The sequence below is a fragment of the Armigeres subalbatus genome, chromosome 1 (assembly GCF_024139115.2).
Source record: "Armigeres subalbatus isolate Guangzhou_Male chromosome 1, GZ_Asu_2, whole genome shotgun sequence".
Classification (NCBI taxonomy): Eukaryota; Metazoa; Arthropoda; class Insecta; order Diptera; family Culicidae; genus Armigeres; species Armigeres subalbatus.
In genome coordinates this window covers 267,348,059-267,374,796 of record NC_085139.1, presented here as the reverse complement: position 1 = coordinate 267,374,796, position 26,738 = coordinate 267,348,059, and the positions used below count along the sequence as shown (strand labels likewise).

General features: G+C 42.4%; 4 protein-coding genes and 1 long non-coding RNA gene across 6 annotated transcripts; 3 read left to right on the top strand and 2 right to left on the bottom strand.

Annotated features, from left to right (window-relative positions):
• Positions 1-1,781: 1,781 nt before the first annotated feature.
• Positions 1,782-13,566, bottom strand: LOC134213788 (tyrosine--tRNA ligase, mitochondrial). Its single transcript, XM_062693117.1, has 3 exons — positions 13,285-13,566; positions 2,057-3,150; positions 1,782-1,985 (listed from the first exon to the last, which is right to left on the bottom strand). Exons 1-3 carry the CDS (start codon positions 13,416-13,418, stop codon positions 1,822-1,824), a joined length of 1,392 nt encoding a protein of 463 aa, XP_062549101.1. The 5' UTR covers positions 13,419-13,566; the 3' UTR covers positions 1,782-1,821.
• On the top strand, positions 4,024-12,419 carry LOC134213782 (uncharacterized). Its single transcript, XR_009979530.1, has 3 exons — positions 4,024-4,300; positions 4,378-4,566; positions 12,232-12,419. It is a non-coding gene; the product is annotated as an uncharacterized LOC134213782 (long non-coding RNA).
• Positions 13,567-14,753: 1,187 nt separating the features above from the next.
• LOC134207410 (uncharacterized) lies at positions 14,754-19,057 on the bottom strand. 2 transcript variants are annotated; one of them, XM_062683135.1, is made up of 3 exons: positions 18,663-19,057; positions 18,149-18,603; positions 14,754-14,880 (listed from the first exon to the last, which is right to left on the bottom strand). In XM_062683135.1, the coding sequence occupies exons 1-2, from the start codon at positions 18,843-18,845 to the stop codon at positions 18,184-18,186; spliced, it is 603 nt and encodes a 200-aa protein (XP_062539119.1). In that variant the 5' UTR covers positions 18,846-19,057; the 3' UTR covers positions 14,754-14,880; positions 18,149-18,183. The 2 variants fall into 2 exon arrangements, with proteins under 2 accessions (XP_062539119.1, XP_062539118.1); XM_062683134.1 differs by lacking the exon at positions 14,754-14,880 and having other exon boundaries at positions 18,044-18,603.
• Positions 14,805-18,008, top strand: LOC134207409 (chondroitin sulfate synthase 2). The gene is made up of 2 exons (XM_062683133.1): positions 14,805-16,622; positions 16,679-18,008. Exons 1-2 carry the CDS (start codon positions 15,054-15,056, stop codon positions 17,510-17,512), a joined length of 2,403 nt encoding a protein of 800 aa, XP_062539117.1. The 5' UTR covers positions 14,805-15,053; the 3' UTR covers positions 17,513-18,008.
• A 1,179-nt stretch (positions 19,058-20,236) lies between the features above and the next one.
• Positions 20,237-25,273, top strand: LOC134207299 (uncharacterized). The gene is made up of 3 exons (XM_062683020.1): positions 20,237-20,571; positions 21,580-22,380; positions 23,410-25,273. Exons 1-3 carry the CDS (start codon positions 20,237-20,239, stop codon positions 25,271-25,273), a joined length of 3,000 nt encoding a protein of 999 aa, XP_062539004.1.
• Positions 25,274-26,738: the final 1,465 nt, after the last annotated feature.

Sequence of the window (26,738 nt, the reverse complement as noted above, 5' to 3'; positions counted from 1 at the left end):
GTAAGTTTTATCTTGGTCAAACCTAAAGCTTGGTAGTTTTATATATAATGACAACATGACAATGTACCTAGACAGATATAAAAAAATCATAATGCAAGTACTTTTAAAAATAAGTATTTCAATTGAAAAGCATATAGTGGCAATTGTTAAATGGTATATTTTGTGTTTTACTCGTGTTAATTTGGCAAAGCATGTATGGATTAAATACATATTTTCATACCCCTCATGAGCAAATGCTGTTTGAACAGTTTTTTCAACGACTTAAATATATAAGGGAACTGCTCCTGGATTTCAACTCATGGCTCCGATGTTCATCCCATTGAAAGCAGAGCAATGGAAAGGTATTTGATTTGTGATTTTTTTTTCAGCAGGAGTTTGCATGTTGACAAAAAGAAGCGAAGAAATTGGTGCCGTATTTCTTTACTTCCCGATAAGATGAATGTATTTTCAGTGAGTGAGATGGAGATCGGAACAGTTCCCCTACATAATTCACGACATTGACATTTCGACTGAAAACGAAATGAAAAAACTTCCGTGGGTCAAACAATTTGTGCTGAAAATTTAGTTTCTATCCATAGTAGTATCCAAGCTTCGTATTCCTATGCAGATCTTCTTCAGGAGTAAGATGTGGGTTTTATACAGGACTCTACGAAACTTGGCAGCTTTTATAAGTCTTGATCATAACCAACATATATCTTAACTGCTGGTTTTATGTCAGTTCCATTTTAGCTTTGAGGAGGAACACAGGAGCATTATAAAACCTAAAGAGCTGTGGTTTTATATTGGAATTCAAAACGTAGTTCTCAAGTACTCTTGCGGATCTAATTAAATGACAACTGAATAAAACCAAAATAAAACTTCAAGCATTTCTACATGCCGTAATAAAACCTCTATAAAACTAGCATAAATCTTCGAAGCATTGAGATTGTTACTTGGGAATGTTACCAGATATGAAAACAAGACAACAGCCGATTTTCTGTTTATTTGGCTGTTGTCTTGTTTTCCATTAGCTTACTTTTGTTCCAAATGCCCTAAAACATAAGTAAGTATATGCACAACATGTGATAGATTTAGTTCGGAAAAGGTATTGGAGGGTAGCCGCCCCTTCGTTGGGCTATGATTCCACGACCCCAGTACGCTAGACAGGTGCTTTCCCTACTAAGCTACGAAGGACCTCCGTCGTCATCCGCAGCTTAGCGAGTACTGATGAAACCAAATTCCCAGCACCGGGCCACCAGCAAGTGTGTAGAATAACCGAATATCAATCGAAACGCAACAATTTATTATTATTATCTTTATTTGTGAGGTTTTCGGCCCTGGGCCGGTTCACCTCGTAGGTACGCAACAAGGACAATCGTCGCAGTGATCAGTATCAGCAGTTTGAAGCATTCAAACTACCACGTCCTTCGAAAGGCTAGCCTTCCAACAGGGTCCGACATATGTTGGAGCCACTCTAGAACTTGTTTCTAAATCAATAATTGATTATATAATAATAATAATTGATAATTATTAGTCTCATGCAGGTACCGTAATCCGGGGGAACATTGATCATTTTTTTAATTGTTTTGTAAATATTTCCTCCGTAAGTGAAATCATGGCTTTTTTCATATTTTTGAAACGAGCTACATGTCTAACGTATGTTGTTCTGTTCAATACTTCTCTTGGCCACTAACCGTCTGCTAGAAACTGAAACTAAACCGAATAAAGAATTCGAGTATTTTTTTTCTTATCACTTACCTGGTGTATCCTTAGGGACAATTTCGGATGAATCAACTCTCGTATTATAGATCCTTCGAAGCTTCCTTTTTTCAACTGTCGTTCTTAAATTAACCACTTAACAATGTAATAGTTTCGCTTACCCACTCTCAACAACGAAATGTTATTTTTGAGAATGTGAACACCGGGCGCCAGCACCTCAGCAGGATTCTTTGCCTTGTTAAGATTGATAGCAAAGCCTCCAGCATTGATAATTCGAATCGCATCCTCTAATTAGGAAAAAAAAAACATTTAAAATATTCAATGATCAAAAACAGTCTGAAACAACGACCGCACTTACTCTCCGTTGGGAAACATTTCGCCTTCATCGCCACTTGTAGGACAGTCATACCCGGTTCGGGCAAAATGTCCACCACCGGTGCTCCCCCGAAGGTCTGTCTAATGTCCTTCACCTCCAGCTCTCCCAACGCCTCGACATTCCCACTGTACAATGCAGCCGTTATGCTCTCGGCCTTCGCCAGTCCCTCTTCCCCATGCACCAACAAAGTCAACTCCTGCGCTAACCTTTTCTGTGCCTCCCACAGTTCCGGTGTTCGCTTATGTCGCGCCATCACGCTCCGTATCTCATCCAGTGGCATAAATGTCAGCAATTTCAACAGATTTTCCACTTCCGAATCCGGCGTCCGAACGAAAAACTGATACAACGCATACGGCGAAGTCTTGTCTCCGCAGAGCCACACCGCATTACCGGCGGATTTCCCGAATTTGTCACCTTGCTCGTTCGTAATCAACGGCAGTGTTAATCCGAACACCTCCTTCCGATCCACCCTGGAGATCAACTCGTGCCCGGACATAATGTTTCCCATCTGGTCGCTTCCGCCCAGCTGGAACCGACAGCTGTGTGCCTTCAGTAAATGCAACCAGTCGTACGCCTGGAATATCTGATACGTAAACTCGGTAAAGCTCATTCCACCCTCACCCTGCAACCGACTTTGCACCGAAGCCCGCGATAGCATCGAACCCATCCGGAAGTGTCGTCCCACGCTGGAAATGAACTGCACAAAGTTCAACTCCCGGTACCAGTCGGCATTGTTCACCACCACGACCGGTTTGAGTGCGGCGCTCTGACCCCGCTTGTCCCACAAAAATTCCCGATGATTTTGGAAAATGCGATCGATCTGCGCTCCGATGCACGCCAAATTGTGATTGACCATGTCCAGCAGCATGGCTTGGCGTTCGGTTTTGCGGCCACTGGGGTCTCCGATCTGGCCGGTGGCACCCCCCAGCAGGGCAATCGGCTGATGGCCGGCCCGTTGGGCGTGCAGGAGCCCTATGATGACGAGCAGATTTCCCACGTGCAGACTATCGGCCGTTGGGTCAAATCCGGCATAGATGGTTTGCGGGGAGGAACCGAGTATACTGCGGGCTTTGTCACTGCATGGGGAAAGAAAGAAAAAAAATGCATGTTTTATGTACAATGGAGAAGAAACTACCTACTACTTATGGTAGGAAGAGCAAAATTCCGCTACCAGGGAGTCCCCTATTGGGCATTTTACCCTACACAGCAAAAAATAATGTAATGAGCATCGATGTAATCATAGCGATTTACTAAAAACACGATGTAACCGAAAATTTGTTATACAAAATAACGTTGATTCAATGTAATACTACACCACTCTATGAATTACACAAAATCTAAATCATCAATTCTAGATTAACATTTGAAAAGGGCTTAACAGCTAAATTTGATTCCTTCTGATTCTTCGCGTACATATACAGCTATGTATGTGGATGAAGAATCAGAAGGAATAAATTTTGGCTGTTACGCCCTTTTCAAATGTTGGTCTAGATTTCTCTTTACGTATAACTTGTGTAATATTAAATACCAAAATAAATTAATATTACATACAAATAAATGCAACCCATCGATTCTATAATGTATTGTGTTTTATCACACAGAATGGATGTAATTTCACATTCATTAAAATTGAAATTTACAATCTCGCAACACTGCCTACACTGACGTGCTGCATGCATCAAAAATGCTGTCCAATGAGCAGCTCGAAGTAGCTCGAAGTTGTTCCCGTCCTGCTCGTTCTTTTTTGTCAACAAACGGGCATGAGCGTGACAGGAACAACTTCGAGCTACTTCGAGCTGCTCATTGGACAGCACTAAAGTAAATAGTTGGTGCGCCATGTTTGTTTCAAGGTTTCGAGCTCTGTTTGAGCAAAAGTTTTTTTTTCCTTTTCATTTATTTATTGTAAGTATATTTATTGTTGTGAAAAAACTAAAATATCAAACTAAATCTATTTCGACATCCCATTCCGGATCATCTTTCAGTGCCCTTTCACCGACTCCAGCTTCAACAATAACAACTGCTCTGCCATGCCCTACTCCAGCTGCTTAAAATCACCGCACATTCAACACCCTGTTCGTCTTCAAACTGTGCAGGCTGGACCGGGGGGAACCACTTCCTCTAGGGCTACATGTTGCATGAAGCCGATGAAGCATTTGCCTTGCCAATCCAACTTTGTTGCGGTCACCGAAGTGCTCGGCCTGATAATGCATCTGGCAGTCGACAATTGTAAGTAGGTATATTGTTAAAAAAAACTAAAATATTAAACTATCTTTTTCGACATATTATTCCGAAACATTTTCCAGTGCCCGTCGCTCGTCTACCACGGCTTACCAGTTCTTTCATCACGCAGGTCATCGTCGAAACCAAATCGCTGGCCGTGCCCCCGTGCCCTGTCTCAGCGCTCAGGTAACGTTACCAAACTGTAGGCGGTTCTTTCGTAGGGGATTGATAGAATCATGTTGCTGAAGTGCGGAAGTTGCCAACGCTGCAATGTAAGTAAATAGTCAGGGTTGATTTTTTATCCATTCGGCTTTCCGACGGGAATCGTTTCGGGATCATGGCGGAAATCCTGAGAATCCGTCTTGGATTCTGACGGGAATACTTCCGGGATTCCGACAAGAAACCTTTCAGGATTGTGATGGGATTTTTTTTTCAAGATTCCGATGGGAATCCTTTCCGGATTCCGATTAATAATGCGGAATCAAGATTAATGGCCATTTTAAACTGGAAAACTATAAAACAACCAGAGACATATAGAAAGACGGGATTTTTTTTAGAAACATTCTTGAAGGAATGCCAAAGGAAAATAAATAGAACGGAATTCTTTTCGAATTTCTTTCAGGAGTCCGACGGGAATCCTCTAATAATTCCGACAACTGGTTATTGTGTGTGTGTGTGCGTCATCCTCTATCCCTCACCCAACTGGGGGTGTTGATCAAGTAGTACTACGAATAATTTGATCAAATCTCATGCTCCGTAATGGTGCCCTTTTGTTACGAATACTAGTACCACAAAAGGATTCACTTCTGAAGCAAGAGAGGTTTCTTCAGGGAGTGTGGGGAATGGGATGTACTAATTATTCATAACAGGTACAGCAAAACTTCACAAGGACGCCCTTATTTGTAGTAACTACTCAGGGAGTAGAAGGTCGAGAAGAGCCACCGTTGCAAACTAAAGCTTGAACCGGATACCTGGGACTCCCACAATATCCGCGGCAATAGCAGCAAACGATGCCCTGTGCGTATTTAGTGTAACATTTCATGAACATAGTATTCTGAAGCACTAAGAAAGAGAACTGGAACATGCTCACCAACTTATTTTGTCCCGAATTTTGCATTTCCTCCTTTGCTTCCATTGAAAACGTGATCACAATGCCCATCTATGGTCGATTTGGAGGCTGCGTTTGTTTATGCTGGGTTAGCAGCTGTGGTAGTTTTGGTAGCTGATAGTGTCATGCTGCTGATAGGATCAAGTTTTGGTAGCTGATAGGATCAACTGCCTCCATGGTATTGAAAATTTGAATTTGAAATTGAATTTTTGAATTCAGAAAATAATTGTTCAAAAGAAGGGAGGCAGTATCAAACATTACAACATAATATCATGAGTGTTAGTGATTGGAAATCATATACATTTTTAATACATGGAATACGTATATTTATAAAAAAGCTGTCATTTCACAGGAAAGTAGTGATGTGGAATCAACCATTATCAAAATAGTCCATTAGTGCATTTAGCTGGAGATCTTTTACCTTGGCCCTATGTACTGCCTGCAACCGCATATTTGTCCCATTCTTACTGGGTTTTCTATTCATATGGGACAGATATGCGATAACAGACAGTGTAGCCCTAGGGGTGGTGAAGAAACATGAGTGAGTAATTAGTGATTTTATAGCAATAGAATTTTGATGGATTTCACCCTTTACACTAACGCCATCTCTTGTACGCTTCATTTCAACTGTTGCCTGCGAGGATATTTTATATCCGCTGCCGAGAATTTGTGCGTCGGCGCGCCACCAACATTGCTTTGCTACGAATCACCACGCTATTACAAGAATAATAATTGATTGTGTGGTCACGTGGTTATGAAATTAGGATTTATGAAAATATAGACGTATAAAAACATAAAAATTTTGAAACAAAAAATATGAAAAATGAGAGTATATAAGAATAAGAAAGTATGAAAATATAATGATATGACATGACATAGTGAGCTATGCAAATGTAAAATAATAGATTTGCAAATACAAAAATATAAATATATAAAAACATGAAAACATAAAATATGTAATAAAGACAAGAAACAAGAAACCCGCGTGATAGAGTGAGTCTCCTTCCAATAATGCAATGTGTAATGCAATAGACTAACAACGGTACTCGCAATACATGTTGGGTTTCCGAAGGTTGGTTTCTTCCTCTAGACTCTGGTAGGCACTGCAAATCCATCGTTTTCCTTACCTAACATTAAACTAAATTTTATTTATATCAGTAATGCAATATAATACGTAAAAATAAAAAATAAAACAATATAAATATTAACATTTAGGGGAACTGTTCCGTCTTCAATCTCACTGAACATATATTCATCACATCGCAAAAAAAAAGAAATACGGCACCAATTTTGTCGCTTCTTTTTACTAACATGCGTGCTCACTGCTGAAAAAAATCTCAAAAATAATAAACAAATCAAATACATTTTCATTGCTTTGTTTTTCGTAGGACCAATATCGGAGCAATGAGATGAAGTCCAGGAGCAGTAACCCTATTTTTATGATAGAATATTGATTACTTCCTGCACTGCATATCTTTTTTTTTTATTAAAAATGAATTTGAAAACCGGAAATTGAAAATATAGTTGTCAAGCATGTATTGCTATGATAATTTGTTTGTAAATATAAATTATTGATTTAAATTAATAATATTTCTGGATATCAAAAGAAAGAGCTATGTAAACAATAAGTAATATAATAACTACAATAACAATAATAATAATAAATTATAATAAATGTGGACGAGATGGTCGCAATGTTGAGTACAAATTCTATAAAACACACTACTAACTATTAAAGCTAGAGTATACATATTTACGAAATGTTTTGTCTTTTGCAAAATTAATTTAAAAACGCGGAAAAATAATAATATTATTCATATGAAGGTTATAAAATATTGTGGAATTAAATTTAATGATCAATATGAGATATAATATAAGAAGTTATGTTGCACTAAAATCAAAAGTTTTATGGTAAATGTATTGAGTAAAATTTTGATTCATCTATTGAACTATTGTTCGCCATTTCCCATCCTACATATTATATTGAAACAACTTGAAAACTGGAAATGAGGATTCATTTGATTTAGGATTTCTGCATATTGTTATCATGATAATCCACGTTTGTCGTACAAGAGGATGGCCATTAGCAGCTCCTCGTCAGTAGCCGAGTGCACAGCTCATACGGTGGCGTTTTGGGTAACGCGCCTTACCGTCACGACTGCCTGATGAGGACTGACAAATTGTTCTTCTGGGGAGCATTCCTCCAACGTACCTCGTTAAATGGCAACGGAACAATGTAATGATCATTGGATTCAAGACATGAAACATAAATATATAAAAACAGAAAATCATCAAAATGGACTCACAATAAGATGGATAATAATGGCGAGTAATAATGAAATCTTAAAATAGATTATGTGTGGATTCTGTACAGCAGCTACTTCTATGGTATTCTGCTCGCCACAGTAGCAGGAAAATAACACTAACAAATAAAGGAAGGAATAAAAAATATCGAAATTTATTATTTCTGGAGAAATAATAGTGCGAAGTAAATACTTATGCTTGAATTGTGCTGCAAGTAGGCATGGCGTTAAAAGTTCAAAATAATACCTTAACATGTTATACTGCATTGGTTAGGTTTCAACGGGTGCAGCTATAGAGTTGAGGTAATGAGGTTAAGTAAGAGTAATATTATTGGATTTACAACTATTCATGTAAGCCCTATCTAAACGCGTCTAAATTGGAATAAATTTAAATTTTGAGCTGCCAGGAAATAGCTGCTACGAAAATCTAGTTCGATCCGGATTCGAACCCTTTTGTACCACCTTTAGTTCGTTTGGAAATAGAAACATTGTTCAAACAAATTTTGAATGCTCGGCAGAAAAGTCTTAGTTAATAGAGAGATCATAGTGAAATATAGCTATTTTTTTAAATGAGACGGCACGTAAAAATGTTAGTTAAAACGTAAAACTTGAACCACCCGTTGTTATCTAATTATTATTTTGAAATATTTCGACGGTAATGACTCAGAAAAGGAACCAGGGATGAAAGTAATGAAAATTATACAACCTGCATGCATGCACTCATTACGCATACATTTCACCTCGATCGCTAGTCAGCCCTCCTTCATCAGATCCTTTTCATTCTCAACAAACAAATTGCGATATATTCTGCTTCGTACGAGTCCGTGGAGAATTCACGCTTGTAAGCTTGAATTGCTGCTTCGCTACTAGTAGTTGGGCGTTCAGTCGAGATGGCGGCGGATTTCTTCATTCAGCTTCAATAGTAGGAATCCGACCGGACTCGGAGATACTACCTCTTGAGGAAAACTTCTTCACGTTCCACCGATCTATAACGTCGTTGCATGGTAAGGTCAGGAGGGTTTGCGACTCAAAAAATAAAGAGTTATCCATTTTTCTGCTCCAAATCCAAATTTCCGGTTTTCAAAATTGACAGCGAACGGAACCTAATTCCGACAACTGGTTATTGTTAAAAAGAAATAAACAATTACAATTACAAGAACCCTTTTGGGACTTCGACGGAAATTCTATCAGGATCCTCGAGTGAACACTTTCAAGACTTAGACATGAATTCTTTCGAGATTCCAACGGGAATCCTTTCGGGATTTCGACTGAAAAAGTTTCAGAATTCTGAAGGGAATTATTTCAAAATTCCGACGAAAACACTGTCGGGATTTCAACAGGAATTCTGACAGGGATATTTTCATGATTATGACGGGGATACTTACGAGATTGCTACGGGAATCCTTTCGGGATTCCGACGGCAATCCTTTCGGGATTCCGACGGGACTTCTTTCGGGGATTCCAACACTCAGCGAACTGGACTATCGAAATTTATAACTGGCGCCTTATGAATCTTCGACCGATTATTTCACCAGCAGTGCTTCTTATACGCAGTTACCTTCCCGACTATTCAAGCGTCGATGGGCGTGTGGTCTACATATCGGCCTCCCAACCCCGACGTCCATGGATCAAATCCAGTCTGCCGCACTTCACTTTTTTTAAAATGAAAATCATCATTCATAAGGCAACATATTGAAATTCATACCGATTCCTTGTGGCAAATTTTCATAAGGCGTTTGATTGAAAATCATACGTTCATTTTCCTCAGTGAACGGGAATCCTTTCGAGGTTCCGACGGAAATCCTTTCGGGATTCCAACGGGAATCCTATCGGGACTCCGACGGGAATCCTATCGGGATTCCGACGGGAATCCTTTCGGGATTCCGACGGGAATCCTTTCGGGATTCCGACGGGATTCCGACGGGAATCCTTTCGGGATTCCGACGGGAATCCTTTCGGGATTCCGACGGGAATCCTTTCGGGATTCCAACGGGAATCCTTTCGGGATTCCGACGGGAATCCTTTCGGGATTCCGACGGGAATCCTTTCGGGATTCCGACGGGAATCCTTTCGGGATTCCGACGGGAATCCTTTCGGGAATCCTTCCGGGATTCCGACGGGAATCCTTTCGGGATTCCGACGGGAATCCTTTCGGGATTCCGACGGGAATCCTTTCGGGATTCCGACGGGAATCCTTTCGGGATTCCGACGGGAATCCTTTCGGGATTCCGACGGGAATCCTTTCGAGGTTCCGACGGGATTCCAAAGGGAATCCTTTAGGGATTCCAAAGGGAATCCTTTAGGGATTCCAAAGGGAATCCTTTAGGGATTCCAAAGGGAATCCTTTAGGGATTCCAAAGGAACTTTAGATTCCAAAGGAATCCTTTAGGATTCCAAAGGAATCCTTTAGGGATTCCAAAGGAATCCTTTAGGATTCCAAAGGAATCCTTTAGGGATTCCAAAGGAACTTTAGATTCCAAAGGAATCCTTTAGGGATTCCAAAGGAATCCTTTAGGATTCCAAAGGAATCCTTTAGATTCCAAAGGAATCCTTTAGATTCCAAAGGGAACTTTAGGATTCCAAAGGAATCCTTTAGGATTCCAAAGGAACTTTAGGATTCCAAAGGAATCCTTTAGGATTCCAAAGGAATCCTTTAGGGATTCCAAAGGAATCCTTTAGGGATTCCAAAGGAATCTTTAGGATTCCAAAGGAATCCTTTAGGATTCCAAAGGAATCCTTTAGGGATTCCAAAGGAATCTTTAGGATTCCAAAGGAATCTTTAGGGATTCCAAAGGAATCCTTTTAGATTCCAAAGGAATCTTTTAGATTCCAAAGGAATCTTTAGATTCCAAAGGGAATCCTTTAGGGATTCCAAAGGGAATCCTTTAGGGATTCCAAAGGGAATCCTTTAGGGATTCCAAAGGGAATCCTTTAGGGATTCCAAAGGGAATCCTCTGGAATCCCCAACGGATTCCCTCTGGAATCCCCAAAGGATTCCCTCTGGAATCCCCAAAGGATTCCCTCTGGAATCCCCAAAGGATTCCCTCTGGAATCCCCAAAGGATTCCCTCTGGAATCCCCAAAGGATTCCCTCTGGAATCCCCAAAGGATTCCTCTGAATCCCAAAGGATTCCTCTGGAATCCCAAAGGATTCCCTCTGGAATCCCCAAAGGATTCCCTCTGGAATCCCAAAGGATTCCCTCTGGAATCCGCAAAGGATTCCTCTGGAATCCGCAAAGGATTCCTCTGAATCTCAAGGATTCCTCTGGAATCCCCAAGGATTCCTCTGGAATCCCCAAAGGATTCCCTCTGGAATCCCCAAGGATTCCTCTGAATCCCCAAGGATTCCTCTGGAATCCCCAAAGGATTCCTCTGGAATCCCCAAAGGATTCCTCTGGAATCCCCAAAGGATTCCTCTGGAATCCCCAAAGGATTCCTCTGAATCCCCAAAGGATTCCTCTGGAATCCCCAAAGGATTTCCCCCGGGAATCCCCAAAGGATTTCCCCCGGGAATCCCCAAAGGATTCCTCTGGAATCCCAAAGGATTCCTCTGGAATCCCCAATGGATTCCTCTGGAATCACCAAAGGATTCCTCTGGAATCCCCAAAGGATTCCTCTGGAATCCCCAAAGGATTCCTCTGGAATCCCCAAAGGATTCCTCTGGAATCCCCAAAGGATTCCCCCCGGGAATCCCCAAAGGATTCCCTCTGGAGTCCCCAAAGGATTCCTCTGGAATCCCCAAAGGATTCCCTCTGGAATCCCAAAGGATTCCTCTGGAATCCCCAAAGGATTCCTCTGGAATCCCCAAAGGATTCCCTCTGGAATCCCCAAAGGATTCCCTCTGGAATCCCCAAAGGATTCCCTCTGGAATCCCCAAAGGATTCCCTCTGGAATCCCCAAAGGATTCCCTCTGGAATCCCCAAAGGATTCCCTCTGGAATCTCTAAAGAAATCCCTGAAGGATTCTCTCTTTATTCCCTGAAGGATTCCCTCTGGAATCCCTAAAGGATTCCTTCTCCAAGTAACCAAAAGTTCCCTCTGGAATCTTGGGTAGAATCCCCAAAGGATTCCCTCTGGAATGCCCAAAGGATTCCCTCTGGAATCCCTAAAGGATTCCCTCTGGAATTTTGGACGAATCCCGACAGAATCTCTGAAGAATGTGCGTCAAAATCCTAGAAGTATTCCCGTCGAAATCCTTGAAGGATTCCAGTAAGAATGTCTGAAGGATTATTGTCGGAAAGCCTGAAGGATAAGTGTCGGAATATCTGAAATATTGATTCCAAGATTCTTCTGGTCTTCTGGAAAAATCCATTTTACAAGTCTAGACAAGATAAGGAATTTCCTCGGATTTCCAAAAGGTTTTTTTTTAATATCAGAAATTCGGAATCCTACAATGATTTCTTTCGGCACCTTACGACACGATTCTTTTCTGATTCTTGTTCTTTTCTTTTCTATAAATTATCTTCAATGAACCATTTTAAATAAGCCGCTCTTCACCAGCCATATTAAGATATGTTTCGTTTTTCAGTGTTTGACGACATCTAACGGTACCGACTTTTTGTACCGCTCCGGAACTGGAGAATTTCAATTGAGCAGCCACTCACCTTCGGCCATACACTGGATCCAAAGTTCGTTCGATTACGCTGCTGAATATTGCCGTTAGATGGACGAACGGTCAGGACAACAAATCATAATTTATGATCATCGACAGTGAAATCTCGCTTAACTTTTCAAAAGGACCTAAGTAACATTTTTTTCATGAATTAATTTGAATAGCGCAATCAACAGAACAACATGAAAGCTATTGATTGCAGTATTCAAATTAATTCATGAAAAAATGTTACTTAGGTCCTTTTGAAAAGTTAAGCGAGAAATTTACCATTCTACAATCTGCGCACCATGCCGCTTCTGCTAAATGAAAAAAAATAGGTTTAAATCGGCATAAATCGTATTATGTTTTGTTTAAATTCCGATAGAAATAACATGAATAATTAAATAACAATTTATATGCAAATGTTATGTTGTATTATATATATAAAAACGGCACATACCGCACTATGAAAACCGAAAAACTCAAGAGCTCCATTCAACGCCATGCATTTTGGATGGTTTTACATCACAATCGTTTACATCGCTTCAATTACATCATCTTATTGATTACATCGATAGAAATTACGTCGCTTTTGTTTATTACACAGCAAGCTCTCTAGTACATCGTACGATGTAATATTAAACAATCGATGGACTCAACGGGTTGCAGCGATTTCGATGTAATATTCAACAACTTTTTTTGCTGTGTATACATAAAATGTAATTAAAATCCAATTGAATTTTAGCCAAAAAAAATGTATAATCAAATTCTCGCTTAACTTTTCAAAAGGTCCTAAGTAACATTTTTTTATGAATTAATTTGAATAGCGCAATCAACAGACCAATATGAAAGCTTTTGATTGCAGTACTCAAATTAATTCATGAAAAAATGTTACTTGGGTCCTTTTGAAAAGTTAAGCGAGAATTGTTTCATTACTTCACCTTGAATACAACCCTGTCTCGACAATATAAACAAATGATATCGACTCACATCGCCTCCGCCGGAAAAACATCCTGAAAGAACCCTCGATCCTGCAGCTTCAGAATGTTGGCCTCGGTATAAGTCCGCTTCAGCTGCACGGTGGCAGATCGCGCCAGACAAAGCCCCCATCTCCGTAGAATCATTTTCGGAATGTTTCCACTGAATTGTTGCTTCAAATTTAACAAATTAATCGGCACAAGAAAACAAGCACACTTCACTTTCGATTATTCAACTCGCGACTCGCGAGAATCCGCCGATGTTTGACAGCGATTTGTTGTTGCTCATCCCCCTGCCGAAGAGTGAGAAGCTGGACGACGACCAATCAGAATCGACATGCGATGCACCGCGTGTTTCCAGAGAAAGTGCATCGCACAAAGAGATAATTACGTACACCAACTGGTTAAAAATTGGGGCCCTCACGGTGCCGGTCTAGGCAATTTTTGGATTGGAAATTGTCTCTACTTCCCTGGGCATAAAAGTATCATCGTGTTAGCCTCATGATATACGAATGCAAAAATGGTAACTTGGCTTAGAAACCTCGCAGTTAATAACTGTGGAAGTGCTTAATGAACACTAAGCTGCGAGGCGGCTATGTCCCAGTGTGGGGATGTAATACCAATAAGAAGAAGAACTGGTTAAAAATATACCTTGAATAATATAATAAATTAATAATATATTCAGAATTCAGTATTCAGAATTGCGTTCAAAAAACAATGAAACATTGCGTTTAATACTTATCGCAATATTGCATTACACAATAGTGAGCAACTAGGGTAAAATGCCCAATAGTGGACCCCCTAGTAGCGGAATTTTGCTCTTCCTGTCATAAGGAGTAGACATTTTCAACATATAAATTCTGCTTGATATCGAACAACAAGCTCTGCATCTCCTCTTCTCGATACATACATAAAACACCCAGATACACGACGTTATTCGTCAAAATTAACATTTTAAAGTCTAACTGAATTCGCCCTATAGTAGACCCCTTGGGGGTCCATAATAGGAAATTGCTTCCCTGTAGTCGACACTTCATTTGATTTTCATGTCCCGTTTCGGGACGTTCTTCTTCCCTATTATGGACCCCCAAAATATTCCTATAATGGACACTCTCGTGTTTATTTTTTTGTAGAATTGTGAAAAATCATTTAATTTTACTCTCCATAGCATTTCCAATGCATGTAATCAAATCATAGGACTGTAAGGTAGGTTCTCCAGATGGAATTCCATAGGAAAATGTTGACATAGAGCTGTAATAATGCAAAATGGCTGGAGGGTCCACTATTGGTTAGGGGTCCACTATTGGGCACTTTACCCTAGTCTATTGAATTACATGAAATTGTGTTTTTCTGTAAGCAAAGTGAGAAAGAAGGAACTCAATTTAGGACTGTTTTTTTTAATATTGCGTTCGGAAATCATAATAATTTTGTCCATCAAAATTTTTAAAATGCATTACAGTGCAAAGATCAAAACGTCAAAATTTATGTGCGCGAATGCAGTTTTGCATGCAGTTCTGTTTTCATTAGTGGCCTACGCGTAATAAACTCCGATTGGTGGGGGGCAAAATCCACTTCATCTGTTTTGTTTCACAGTTTTCAAGTGCCTTTCCTGGAAAATTAAATCCAAGTTATAAATTGCGTTTTCTGGTTCATAAAAATTGCGAAAAATAGTTTAAACTTGGGTTGGGATAGGTGTGACACGATTGCTTTCTCAGCTGGACCGGAAATGAGCATCTCCAATTAGCTTCAATAAAAAGTCGGAGTCAGCAGCACGAGACAAAAATGTGGAAACTCTGCAACATCAGTCGTAACCAATACTTCCTGGTGGGATTGCTCGTCGGGTTTCTCTACAGCTACTACATGCCCCAAGACCTGACGGAGATCGTCACCGAATGCCCGGAGGCAACCGCCAAAGACCAGTTGCTGGGCGAGGAAGCCAAGTACGGCAATGAGTTCGAACCGCAACTCAATTTGGAGCAGAAACCGATGATTGCCAAGAAGCAGGTGAAGAACATCGTCCGGCCGAGATATTACTACACGGAGCTCGGAATCCGAGAGAAGCTGTTCGTCGGGGTGATGACAACGCAAGAGAACATCGATTCCCTGGCCACTGCGATCAACAAAACGTCGGCGCATTTGGTCAACAAAATTAAGTTTTTCATCAACGCTGACAATGTGAAGAGCAATTTCAAGCTGAAGAACATTGTCGGATTCACGGATACCCGGGAGAATCTGAGGCCGTTTCATGTCCTCAAGTACATAGCAGATAACTATTTGGACGATTATGATTACTTTCTGCTGGTGACGGATACGGGCTACATTAATGCAAGGCTTTTGAAAGAACGACTCTCGCACATCAGCATCAGCTTTGATATCTACATGGGAACGGCTCATGGTACGGCTTTAAACGAAGACGAGGACAAGCCTTCCGACTCGCAGTATTGCGATCTCCACGCGGGTATCGTTCTCAGCAGTAGTGTCATCCGGAAGATGCGCGCCAATCTGGACTGGTGCGTCCGCAGTGCGGTTTCCAATCAGCATAACCTGAACATTGGCCGTTGCGTGAAATACTCCAGCAAGATCGACGGATGTCAGCCATCCTGGCAGGACATCAACGTCACCAGTTACAAACTGAACAGCTACAAAATCTATCGGGACCTGCATCTCATCAAGCATGAAGATTCATTCAATAAAGCCGCTGTCGTCTATCCCATCACCACGGCAGATGATTTCTATCTCCTGCACGCGTATTTTTCCCGTGTCCATTTGGAACAGATCAACCAGGTAAAGCAGCAGATCCACGAACAAGCTTTCACCATCTCGAACGGATCGCTCCCAAATGACATTCTTGAAGTACGGTGGCCTTTGGGTGTCCCGAAACCGAATCCCCCAGAGTCGCGCCACGACATCGTCCCCTGGACGCACCTCAATCTCACCCACTCTTTTATGTGGAACTCGGAAATAAACGTACGCCCACTGTCCACCGTGGACTCTGAAGACATGCAGAACATCCTCAACAAAACCATTCTGGAGGCGTACCGCACCAATCCGGACCTGGAGTATCGCAGTGTGCACTCGGCCTACCGGAAGTTTGATGCCGTCCGCGGAATGGACTATCGGATGCATCTGAACTTTTACGACCGGAAGCGCCGGGAAGCGGTGCTCAAATCTTTCGAAGTTGTCAAACCCATCGGGTTGATCGAGATTGTTCCATCGCCGTACGTGACCGAAAGCACGCGAATCGCGATCCTGCTGCCGACCTTCGAGCATCAGGTCCAGGAAGCACTGCAGTTTGTGCAAAACTATGAGCACGTCTGCATGGTCAACCAGGACAACACGTTTCTTATGCTGGTGAGTAGCTTTTGTTCTCTATTGTTAGTTCGAATGCAAAATTCTTTCCCCCTCAGATCTTCTACTACCGAGCGGACACGCCCAGCAAAGGTGACGAAGATGTCTTCCTTCCGCTGAAAAATCTCGCCCTCGGACTCACCGAAAAGCACAAACACGACGGATCTCGGATCGCGTGGGTCTCCATCCGGCTGCCTGCGGAACTGAGCGCACCATTCAATCTGAACCACCTCTACTCCACCTCCCTGTACGGGCCGAACCAGTTGTTGAGTTTTGCGGCCACCGATCTGGCACTGCGTAAAATTGGCCTCGACAGCCTGGTCATGATCTGCTCCAGTTCGGTCACCTTCCGGTCGGATTTCCTCAATCGCGTCCGGATGAACACCATCGCCGGTTTTCAGGTGTTCAGTCCGATCGGGTTCACCATGTACCCCTGCCGGTGGACCAAACTGTGCAAGGAGTGCGATGGATGCGACGTCGGTCAAAGTAGCGGCTATTTCGATCGGGCCAACTATGACGTGGTTTCGTTCTACAGCCGCGACTACGTGGAATCGAGGAAACTGCTCGAACAGCAGCTGCCGATCGTTCGGAGCGATCGGGACATTGTGAATCTGGTTAATTACACCCAGGAGGATGGGATACAGAATGTGGCGGAGTTGTTCGTGAGGGCCAACACAAAAATCCACGTGCTTCGAGGCATTGAGCCTAATTTGAGATTGGGACGAGCGATGGAGAACTTCCTCGCAACGGATCCCGAGGGTGAGCAACTGATGGCCCTGCGGTGTGAGGAAACGAATGAAGACAGATGCGTTAGAATCGCTTCCAAGAAACAGATAGGAGACGTTTTGGTGCAATACGGAAACACTCAGAAGGAGAACGAAGTTAAAAAGTAGCGGTGGGGCAGCAGAAATGAGGCGAAGACGGGAGAAAATCTTATACAGGTATGTTGGTAGCATTTTTAGTCGACTAGAAATATTTTCCGATAAAAACTAAATCCATTGCCAAATGTTTAGAATATTCTGCGAAATCGTTCAACTTGAATTTGAACGAATCTAAAACTGACCAAACCCAAAGTGATTATTGGTCCTGTAAATGGTAACAGAGATTTCAAATCATTTTGCTATTTTATGTAACAAAATTCTTATTCGTATTGACTGAAAGCGATTTCGTAATCATCGTCTGACAGTCTTTCCCAAATAGTATTGTGTGCTGGACGAAATGTTAGGATAAGCCATTCAACATACATTCAAGAACCGCTGCTCTGAAGCATTAAGATAATAATATTATGTGAGGTAAGGTAAGAAGAACTCATTATTTACTCGTTAGCGTCAGAATGTGTAGGTTTCAAACTAATAAAAAGTGCCTTATTCAATTAAAGAACAAAAAAGACATCAATTCTTTCCCTTCTATCGCAAAGAAACTCCTTTTATCCTTCTAAAAGTCATATTAAAATATAATAGGTACATAAATCAACGTAAGTCTTCCCCTCTGCCAATCGAGAGAAAGTCAACTAAAGTAAATAAACTTACCAATCACTTAGAAGCAAAATCTACTGCCGCACGCCTCACTTAAGCCCCCCACGATGGTGCTGCTGCTGGTGCTGTTGCTGCTGTCTCTGCTGGCGCAGCTCCTTCCGCGTTTCCCGGATCAGCTGTTTGGTGGTATTTTCGTCCGCATCGTCCCATCCGGCGCGCGGTCCATCGTCGTTCCAATCGGTCAGCCCATCCTCCACCGGAATGTCAATCTGGGCCGTTAGCCGGGCGAACTGGGACCCGCTGCCGTCCAGCGGCCGATCCTCGGCAATGCATATCTTCGGCTGGCTGAATGTCTTTGGTGCCATGTCTTCGAAAAAGTCCATCTGCTCCTCCGGCGGGGGTTCCCTTGGGGGAGGCGGAGCAGCAAGCTGCTCCCGGTACCGTTCGATGTGCTCCTCCACCGTCGACGGCGAATCGTCCCACGAGTTCCAGTCTTTTTCCACAACATTCTGCAGTATGAACAATGATCAACAACGCTGGAAATTTCATTTCGTTTGATTTTACAAACCTTATACCTATGCCCCGAATCGCGTATAACATCAACGGAACTGAGTGCTGCATCACCCGTTGCGGCGTTTTCGCAAGCGGAGCCTCTCCTGCGGCGAGAACAGCAGCACAGGATGCGCTTGAGCAGAGCGGCCACAGTAACCAGCAGGTGCCGTAACCGGGTCATCACCAGATTGGTAATCATTTCCGGGGCAAATTCAAACTATAACTTAAACTAACACTAGACCTAATGTGCCACTTGACTGAAAGGCAAACATGGATGATGAAGAACCACCAAACTATAGTGGGCAGAACAAAAAACGGATAGAATCCGGAATAGTCCGTGTTTTTTGTAGTAAGTAAATGTACGTGTGCAGCAACTTTTTCTGCACTTTTTGACAGATTCTTTGTTTATATTCATGATGGCGTTACTCCAGTCATCACACTTTGCAGATGAACTTTTGTCATGAATACACGGGTGACATTCGAAAAAGACCTGAAACTCCTAAAGCCAAACCGTAAAAAATTAAATCATACCTTTACAGTAGCCGTTCGATAACTGCAAAATGTTTTCTTTTCAGTTAACGAATGCCGTTCGATAACTGCAACGCATTCCAGACGTCAAACGGTTGTCAATCGACGTCAGATGCAATAAAAGTGCATCTAAATGTGCAGCATTGAGCTGTCATTGAGTTTGACATCAGTTTGAAGTTTAGCGGTCCGATAAATGCAAAACTGTTGCAACTATCGAATTGCAGTTAAAAAGCATTGCAGGTAAATGACTTGCAGTTATCGAACGTCTACTAAACTACAAAAATAAAACTAAACTACTAAACTACTATCGAACGTCTACAGGAACTCGTCAGGATGTGGAAACGGCGTAAATCACCAAAATGGACTGGAACCAAATCCCTTTGCGGTAACGGAATTTGAACGGTTAATCGCAAAATTAAGACAACTGGTCCTGTTTCAATTGCGAACCTTCAACTGGCTGAGCCCACTACGCGCGCTGCATGAAAAATCTCGCTTAACTTTTAAAAAGGACCTAAGTAAATTTTTTTTCATGAATTAATTTGAATAGCGCAATCAACAGAACAACATGAAAGCTTTCAATTGCAGTACTCAAATTAATTCATGAAAAAATGTTACTTAGGTCCTTTTGAAAAGTTAAGCGAGAAATCATTGCTAACCTCCAGGTAGTACGAAGCGAAATAGACACGGACCAGCTGCTCATGAACTAAACCACGATGACGTCACGCATCGATTTTCAGTAAGAAGAAAACCTCATCTGAGGGCAAAGTTTACAAAAAATGAACATCAACGTGAACATCCGGTGAACTAAAAGCTCCGAATTCACTCAAATGTTCATCGGCCCGCAGCGGATGTCATTTTTTCGAGCGAAAAGAAGAAGAAAGAAGACGCTCGTGGTTAAGTCCATTGAGGTAGGGAATGATCTCCATAACATACTCGAAAGCTACACCATGCGAGTAGAACAAACCGACCACAGAACCGTAAGCGGTAACAGTGGCGTGTAGAAAATTGACAATCCTGCAACATAACGTGCAAAGTCTCCGACCGATTGATACCAGAGCTCAGATGCAGAAATATTTCATGGACAATGAGGTTGACATCGCTTTGTTGCAGGAAATATGGATTAAACCGGAAGAAAGGATCAAGATTAAGGGATACAACTTTTATTCAATACGAAGGACCGAAGGATACGGAGGAGTAGGAGTTCTACTGCACCAAGATCTAATAGGAGAAGAAGTGCAGCTTGGGACCTTCAACCCAATAGAAGTCATCGCTGTAAAAATAAAACATGGTTTTGATACGCTGACCGTCATATCAATCTACGTCCCACCGAACCATCATCTGAAAAGGGAATGCTGCCAAAAACTCAAACAGCTCTTCGATGCAGTAGGGAAAATAGGGTAAAGTGCCCAATAGGACCCCTAACCAATAGTGGACCCTCCAGCCATTTTTGCATTATTACAGCACAATGTCAACATTTTCGTATGAGATTCCATCGGGAGAACCTACCTTACAGTCCTATGATTTGATTACATGCATTGGAAATGCTATGGAAAGTAAAATTAGATGATTTTTTACAATTCTATAAAAAATAAACACGAGAGTGTCCATTATAGGAATATTTTGGGGGGTCCATAATAGGGAAGAAGAACGTCCCGAAACGGGACATGAAAATCCAATGAAGTGTCGACTATAGGGAAGCAATTTCCTATTATGGACCCCCAAGGGGTCTACTATAGGGCGAATTCAGTTAGACTTTAAAATGTTAATTTTGACGAATAACGTCGTGTATTTGGGTGTTTTATGTATGTATCGAGAAGAGGAGATGCAGAGCTTGTTGTTCGATATCAAGCAGAATTAATATGTTGAAAATTTCTACTTCTTATGATAGGAAGAGCAAAATTCCGCTACTAGGGGGTCCACTATTGGTCATTTTACCCTACAAGGAGAAATCATCTTGGCGGGCGACTTCAACGCACATCACGACTTGTGGGACCCAGGTGCAACCTCGTGTGAAAAAGGAACAGTTCTCTTCAACGAAATAAGCAAATCGGATCTTATCCTACTCAATAATGGAGGAAAAACGACAATAGCAGCACCAGACAGAAATTCTTCAGCCATCGACGTCTCACTGGCCACCACCAGGAATAGCAAGGAAAATAACATGGACCATCGACGAACAGGAATTTGGCAGCACACATCTCATCATTCGGATGGAAATCGACAGTAGAATCCAAATCTTAAGAAGGACGACGAAAAGGATAAATAAAGAACGCGCAATAACAAACATCAACGCAATCCGCCCACAGTATATGTACACGCCGGAAGAAATGCAGAGCATACTGGAAGAAGCACTGGAGGAAGCTTCATTCATAGTGAAAAACAGAAAAAACAAACTATCTTAAAAGATGGTGGTCACCTGAGTTGGAAGAGGCGTACAAGGCAAAGAAAGAAATTTTGAGGAACTACAACAAGAACCAAACGACGTACAACTACATACAGCTACAGAAGAGCAGAGCAAAGTTTAAGCGACTATCCCGGGCCGCTAAAAGAAAATACAACAAGGAAGTATCATCTATGATAAGCAGTTCAACACCACCGAGGCAACTGTGGAATATCGTGAAGGGCGTCGACACAGCACTTTCGGATCAAATAAAAAACAAAAACTACATAAGCCTACAGCTGGGACAGGAATTGATGCAGCTGTATTTCGGCAACAAGTGGAATAGTACCCTATCCAAACCACCATCTGTCAGGACGTCTAAAGAACTAGAGGGATATGAGATGGCGCTAACAGATGCGGAGCTGCTCTCGGTTCTGAAATCGCGAAAAAACCACTCCGCCCCCGGGCCCGACAATGTGTCGTATGATATATTGAAAGGTCTAACGCCAAACATCCAGGAGAAAATCTGTGAAATGCTTAGCAGAGTATTCACCGAAGAGGATATCCTGGAGAGCTGGAGAATCTCTAAGATCAAGCCCATTCCAAAACCAAACGCCAATCCGCTACTAGCTACCTCAAAACGACCAATCGCTCTTATGAATTGCAATCTGAAATTGATCAATTCTGCTGTGAAAAACCGCCTAGATGAAATAACCGCAATCAAAGGTATGCTCCCGCAACTTTCCTTCGGATTCCGCCGAAACTGCTCTTCAACTACATGTGTCAACTATGTGGTGAACTCCATTAAGGAGGCGGATGCTGAGGGGCAAGTATCGATGGTCATCTTTTTAGATTTGTCCAAGGCTTTCGACTCAGTCAAGACACAGATCTTATTAGACAAGATGATCAAACAAGGAATACCAAACAAATTGATATCCTGGATATACACTAGAGTGGGGCGCGGTTGTATGGAAAAACGCAAACTTCGGCCGATCAAGTGAGATCAAGGTTTTTCTGAATCGTTTTGGGGTCCCAATCAACTGTGCAAAATATGGGCTCGATTGATTGCAACCTCGCATGCCGCATCGCGTTTTAAATTTACATGGAGATTAGTATGGGAAAACGTACTTTCTACAATTTTGCTCTTAGCGGCTTCAATTTATCATCAATCACGTGACTCAATACGTTAGCATCTAGTCTGGAAGATGCTGAAAGACTTTGCCAAAGAAGGTACGTAGCTGGAAGGTCTACAAAAAATGTTATTACGTTTCGAAAATTGATTGGGTAAACCATATGCAAGAAATCAATGTTTCTGCCAGCACTACCGGACAACCTATGGTTCTCGAAGGACAAAATCCATCTTCCTTCTCGTCGGATTTTTTCTTTGTGAAATGAATCCGGATAGCTCCCATTAGCTCTAAAGCCCTATAATATCAATTATTTTGAAATAACACTCAATTAAATTATTGGTCTACGTAGTACGGCAGTGCTGGCAGAATAAACGATTTTTGCATATAGTTTGAATACTCAATGTTCTAAGCGTTATAACTTTTCGTGGACGTTCCAGCAACGTGCCTTCTTCAGCAAAGTTTTTCGGCATCCTTTGGTTTATACTTTAACGCAATGTGCCACTTGGTTTACGATGAACTGAAGCCTTTAGTAGTAGCAATGAAAAAATGTACGTTCTCTCATACTAATTTCCATACAAACTTCAAACGCGATGCGGAAAGCGAGGAAGCAACCAATCGGTCCCAAATTCTGCACAGTTCTTCAGGACCCAGAATGGCTTCGAAAACCATTGATTTGAAAAATGACCATGACGCCCCACTCTAATATACACGTACCTCAAGCAAAGGTACGTGATACTAGCAACTGACGAAGGCGACATAGAACTCGAAATCAACGAAGGATTGCCGCAAGGATGCCCCCTCTCCCCACTTCTCTTCAATCTGTACACGGCGGAACTTCACAACATTTCAACGGACGACTGCCAGTTGGTGCAGTACGCAGACGATTTCGCGCTGTACATAAAAGGAAAAACGCTGGAAGAAATCGAAGATAAAGGAAATGATTTTCTGAAAAAAGTCGACACTCAACTAACAGGACTAGGATTGACGATAAACACGAGCAAATGCGCGACGGTGGTTTTCACAAGGAAAGCAGTAGAACACCTAAGGATTAAGGTCAACGGAAGGAAAATAGACATCAGTAACACGCATAAATATCTGGGCCACACACTGGATAGAACTCTGAGTCATCGAAAACACATACAAAATGTACGGACCAATGCAGCTCAGAAGCTTAACATAATTAAAATGTTAGGTGGAAAACTCTCCTTTGCAGACAGAGAAATGCTAATAAATATAGGAAACGCAGTTGTCAGAAGTAGACTCGAATTTGGAGCCGCCATATACGGATCAGCAGCCAAAACCCATCTACAATCGCTACAGACTGTTCAAAACTCTTACCTAAGAAGCGCTTTAGGTCTCCTCAAGGATACTCCCATCAACGTGCTACTAGCGGAATCTGGACAGATCCCAATGGAACTTCGAGCGGAGTGGCTAACCAAGAAGGAAATTCTTAAAAGTGTCTACCACGTCAATCAGCTAAGCACCTTTGTCGAAAGAAGCATCAACGCCGATAGGGATAATGGCACATATTGGACGAAAATCGCCCTTAAGCATAGCGATTTGGTAGCTCAAGTACATCCGCAGGATAGAGAACGCGTCTTCACATCTAGGAGAAAATACTTGGAGTTGCCGGTTGAAGCAAGGATCAGAGAACAACTACTTCCAGACCAACGACGAAAAGACAATGTAGCTCCAGCGGTATGGATCCAGCAATTCAAAGAAAAATGCGCAAAAACCTACGATGGATACAACCAGATCTACACGGATGGTTCCAAGACTTCTGGAGGAACAGCATTTGCGGTGTACGATAAATCTGATGGAGAAACTATCGCTCAAAAACTCAACACCAGCTATTCCATCACAAACGCGGAACTATACGCTTTAAAGGCTGCGGTGGAACTTGCAAATTCCAAGAACTACCGAAAAGTGGTCATCCTCACAGATTCAAGCAGCGCCTGTCAAATTCTACGAAACAGGAAAAAATGGGAGGTAAACTTTCTAGCTTGGGAAATTGTGAAAAAAATGCAGTACTTGACCAACCATATAATATGCGTACAATGGATACCAAGCCATGTAGGAATCGAGGGAAACGATCTCGCAGATCGAGCCGCAGTGGAAGCCACCCGGAAACAGCAGGATAACTTCTCCGCACTGGTTTTGGACGACGTACAAGGATTAGCCAAGAGTGAAATTTTTGCCGACTGGAACAACATGTACCAACAACAATCAGCTGAAAAAGGAAGATTCCATTATCAGTTTCAAAGAGAAACATCCAACCGAATATGGTGTAAGGGACTATACCTGAATCCGGCTGAAATAAGGATCTTATCTAGAATCCGCTCAGGACATACTCTGACGAAGGAACGACTGTATCGAGGGGGTTGGGAACCCAGCGATGAATGTGAACATTGCCAAGAAACAGAAAATCTACACCACCTGCTATACATCTGTCCGCGATTCAACACCCAACGAAGCAAATTCTTAATACTCGAACTCTGCAAGCCACTGGAACAAATACTCGAAGAAAATAATGAAAACGACCTACAGCAGATAGTCGCATACCTAAAAGACACCAAAATCACAGTTTAAAAAACAACACGGAAATAAGTTCAAACCACCCAGGAAAATAGCCACACGCTAACCTGGATCTACCCAAAATTATGTCAAAGTAACCCAAATTCGGCAAAACCGTGGTTACTCTAATCTGGGTAAGGGTACCTTGACTCAAATCTGGGTTACCGTACAAGCGAAAAAATCTGGGTAACCGGTACCCAGCTCTTTTCGCTGCAGAAAATTGTTTTTATGTAAAAAACGTTAAACAAAACAGTTTTCCCAACCCATTTCATTTGCCGGCTGTGCCGACAATGCTCCACCATGATAAATTTACCTATTCTTACCTGTTTCTTGTTGCATTCAGTGCAAAACCCGAACATTTTATTCGAGCGTGAGACGTCGACGGCGGTCGACGCCATGTTGTTGTATCCGAAAATGTTTAAGTCCCCAGTTACCCAGATTTCGGGTTCGTCTGACTCAGATCCATTTTGTTGACATACCCAGATTTTGACAACTGCTAACATCGAAAAAATCCGGGTACAAACGACCCGGCCACTGGGTTGTTTCAAGTTAGCGTGCACAGCAAAGTTATGACACCCAACCCAATGTCAAAATCACCCATACAAATACATAACCGAAGGCGAGATGGATCACATTGGTCCCAGCCGTCAATTTGTCAACACAAACAAAAAACCCTGATTAATCCACCTAGGGGTGATGGTGCCTTTCTCGTGCATTATAAAAATAGTATTTTGGCCATAACTTCCGAGCCCATAGTCCGATCTGGCCAATTTTCAATAGGAAACAATGGTAGAGTATTCTGCGTCGAATGCAACTTGTTGCGAGTAAATCGGTTAAGGATAAGTGCCTGAAAAATGAGTGACATTTTTGCATAGTTTTGCGCACACACACACATACATACATACACACATACACACACACAACGGTGATAAGGGGTTACGGCAGGCTGAAAGTTCTCAGCCGCACCAGACCAGGGAAATAGAGGGGGGTGACGCCTCCTGGACCCTGGTCAAGAACAAGAGGAAACCGAAGATGTCAAGGGCCGAAAAGAAGGCCCAGGCGAATGAGGGTAGCAAGAAGTCTAGGGTAGGCGCCAATCGCTCCAGGGGCGATGCCCTAGTCATCACGGCGGACGAGGCTAAGTACTCGGATGTTTTGAAGGCGATGAGGAGTGACGTCAAGCTCGGTGAACTCGGCGCCGACGTACGTCGAATAAGACGTACCCGGATGGGCGAGATGATACTCGAGCTGAAGCGGGGCGTCTCGCAAAGGGCGCCGCCTTCAAGAAGTTGGCGGAGGAGATCCTAGGCGAGACGGTCAAGGTGAGGGCACTCACGACGGAGGTGAATCTAAGGGTTAAAGACCTGGACGAGATCACTGAAGTCGAAGAGCTCGTCACGGCACTGCGGCGACAGTGTGAAGTGGAGACGACCACCGCAGCCGTTCGGCTACGGAAAGGTCCGGCAGGGACGCAGGTAGC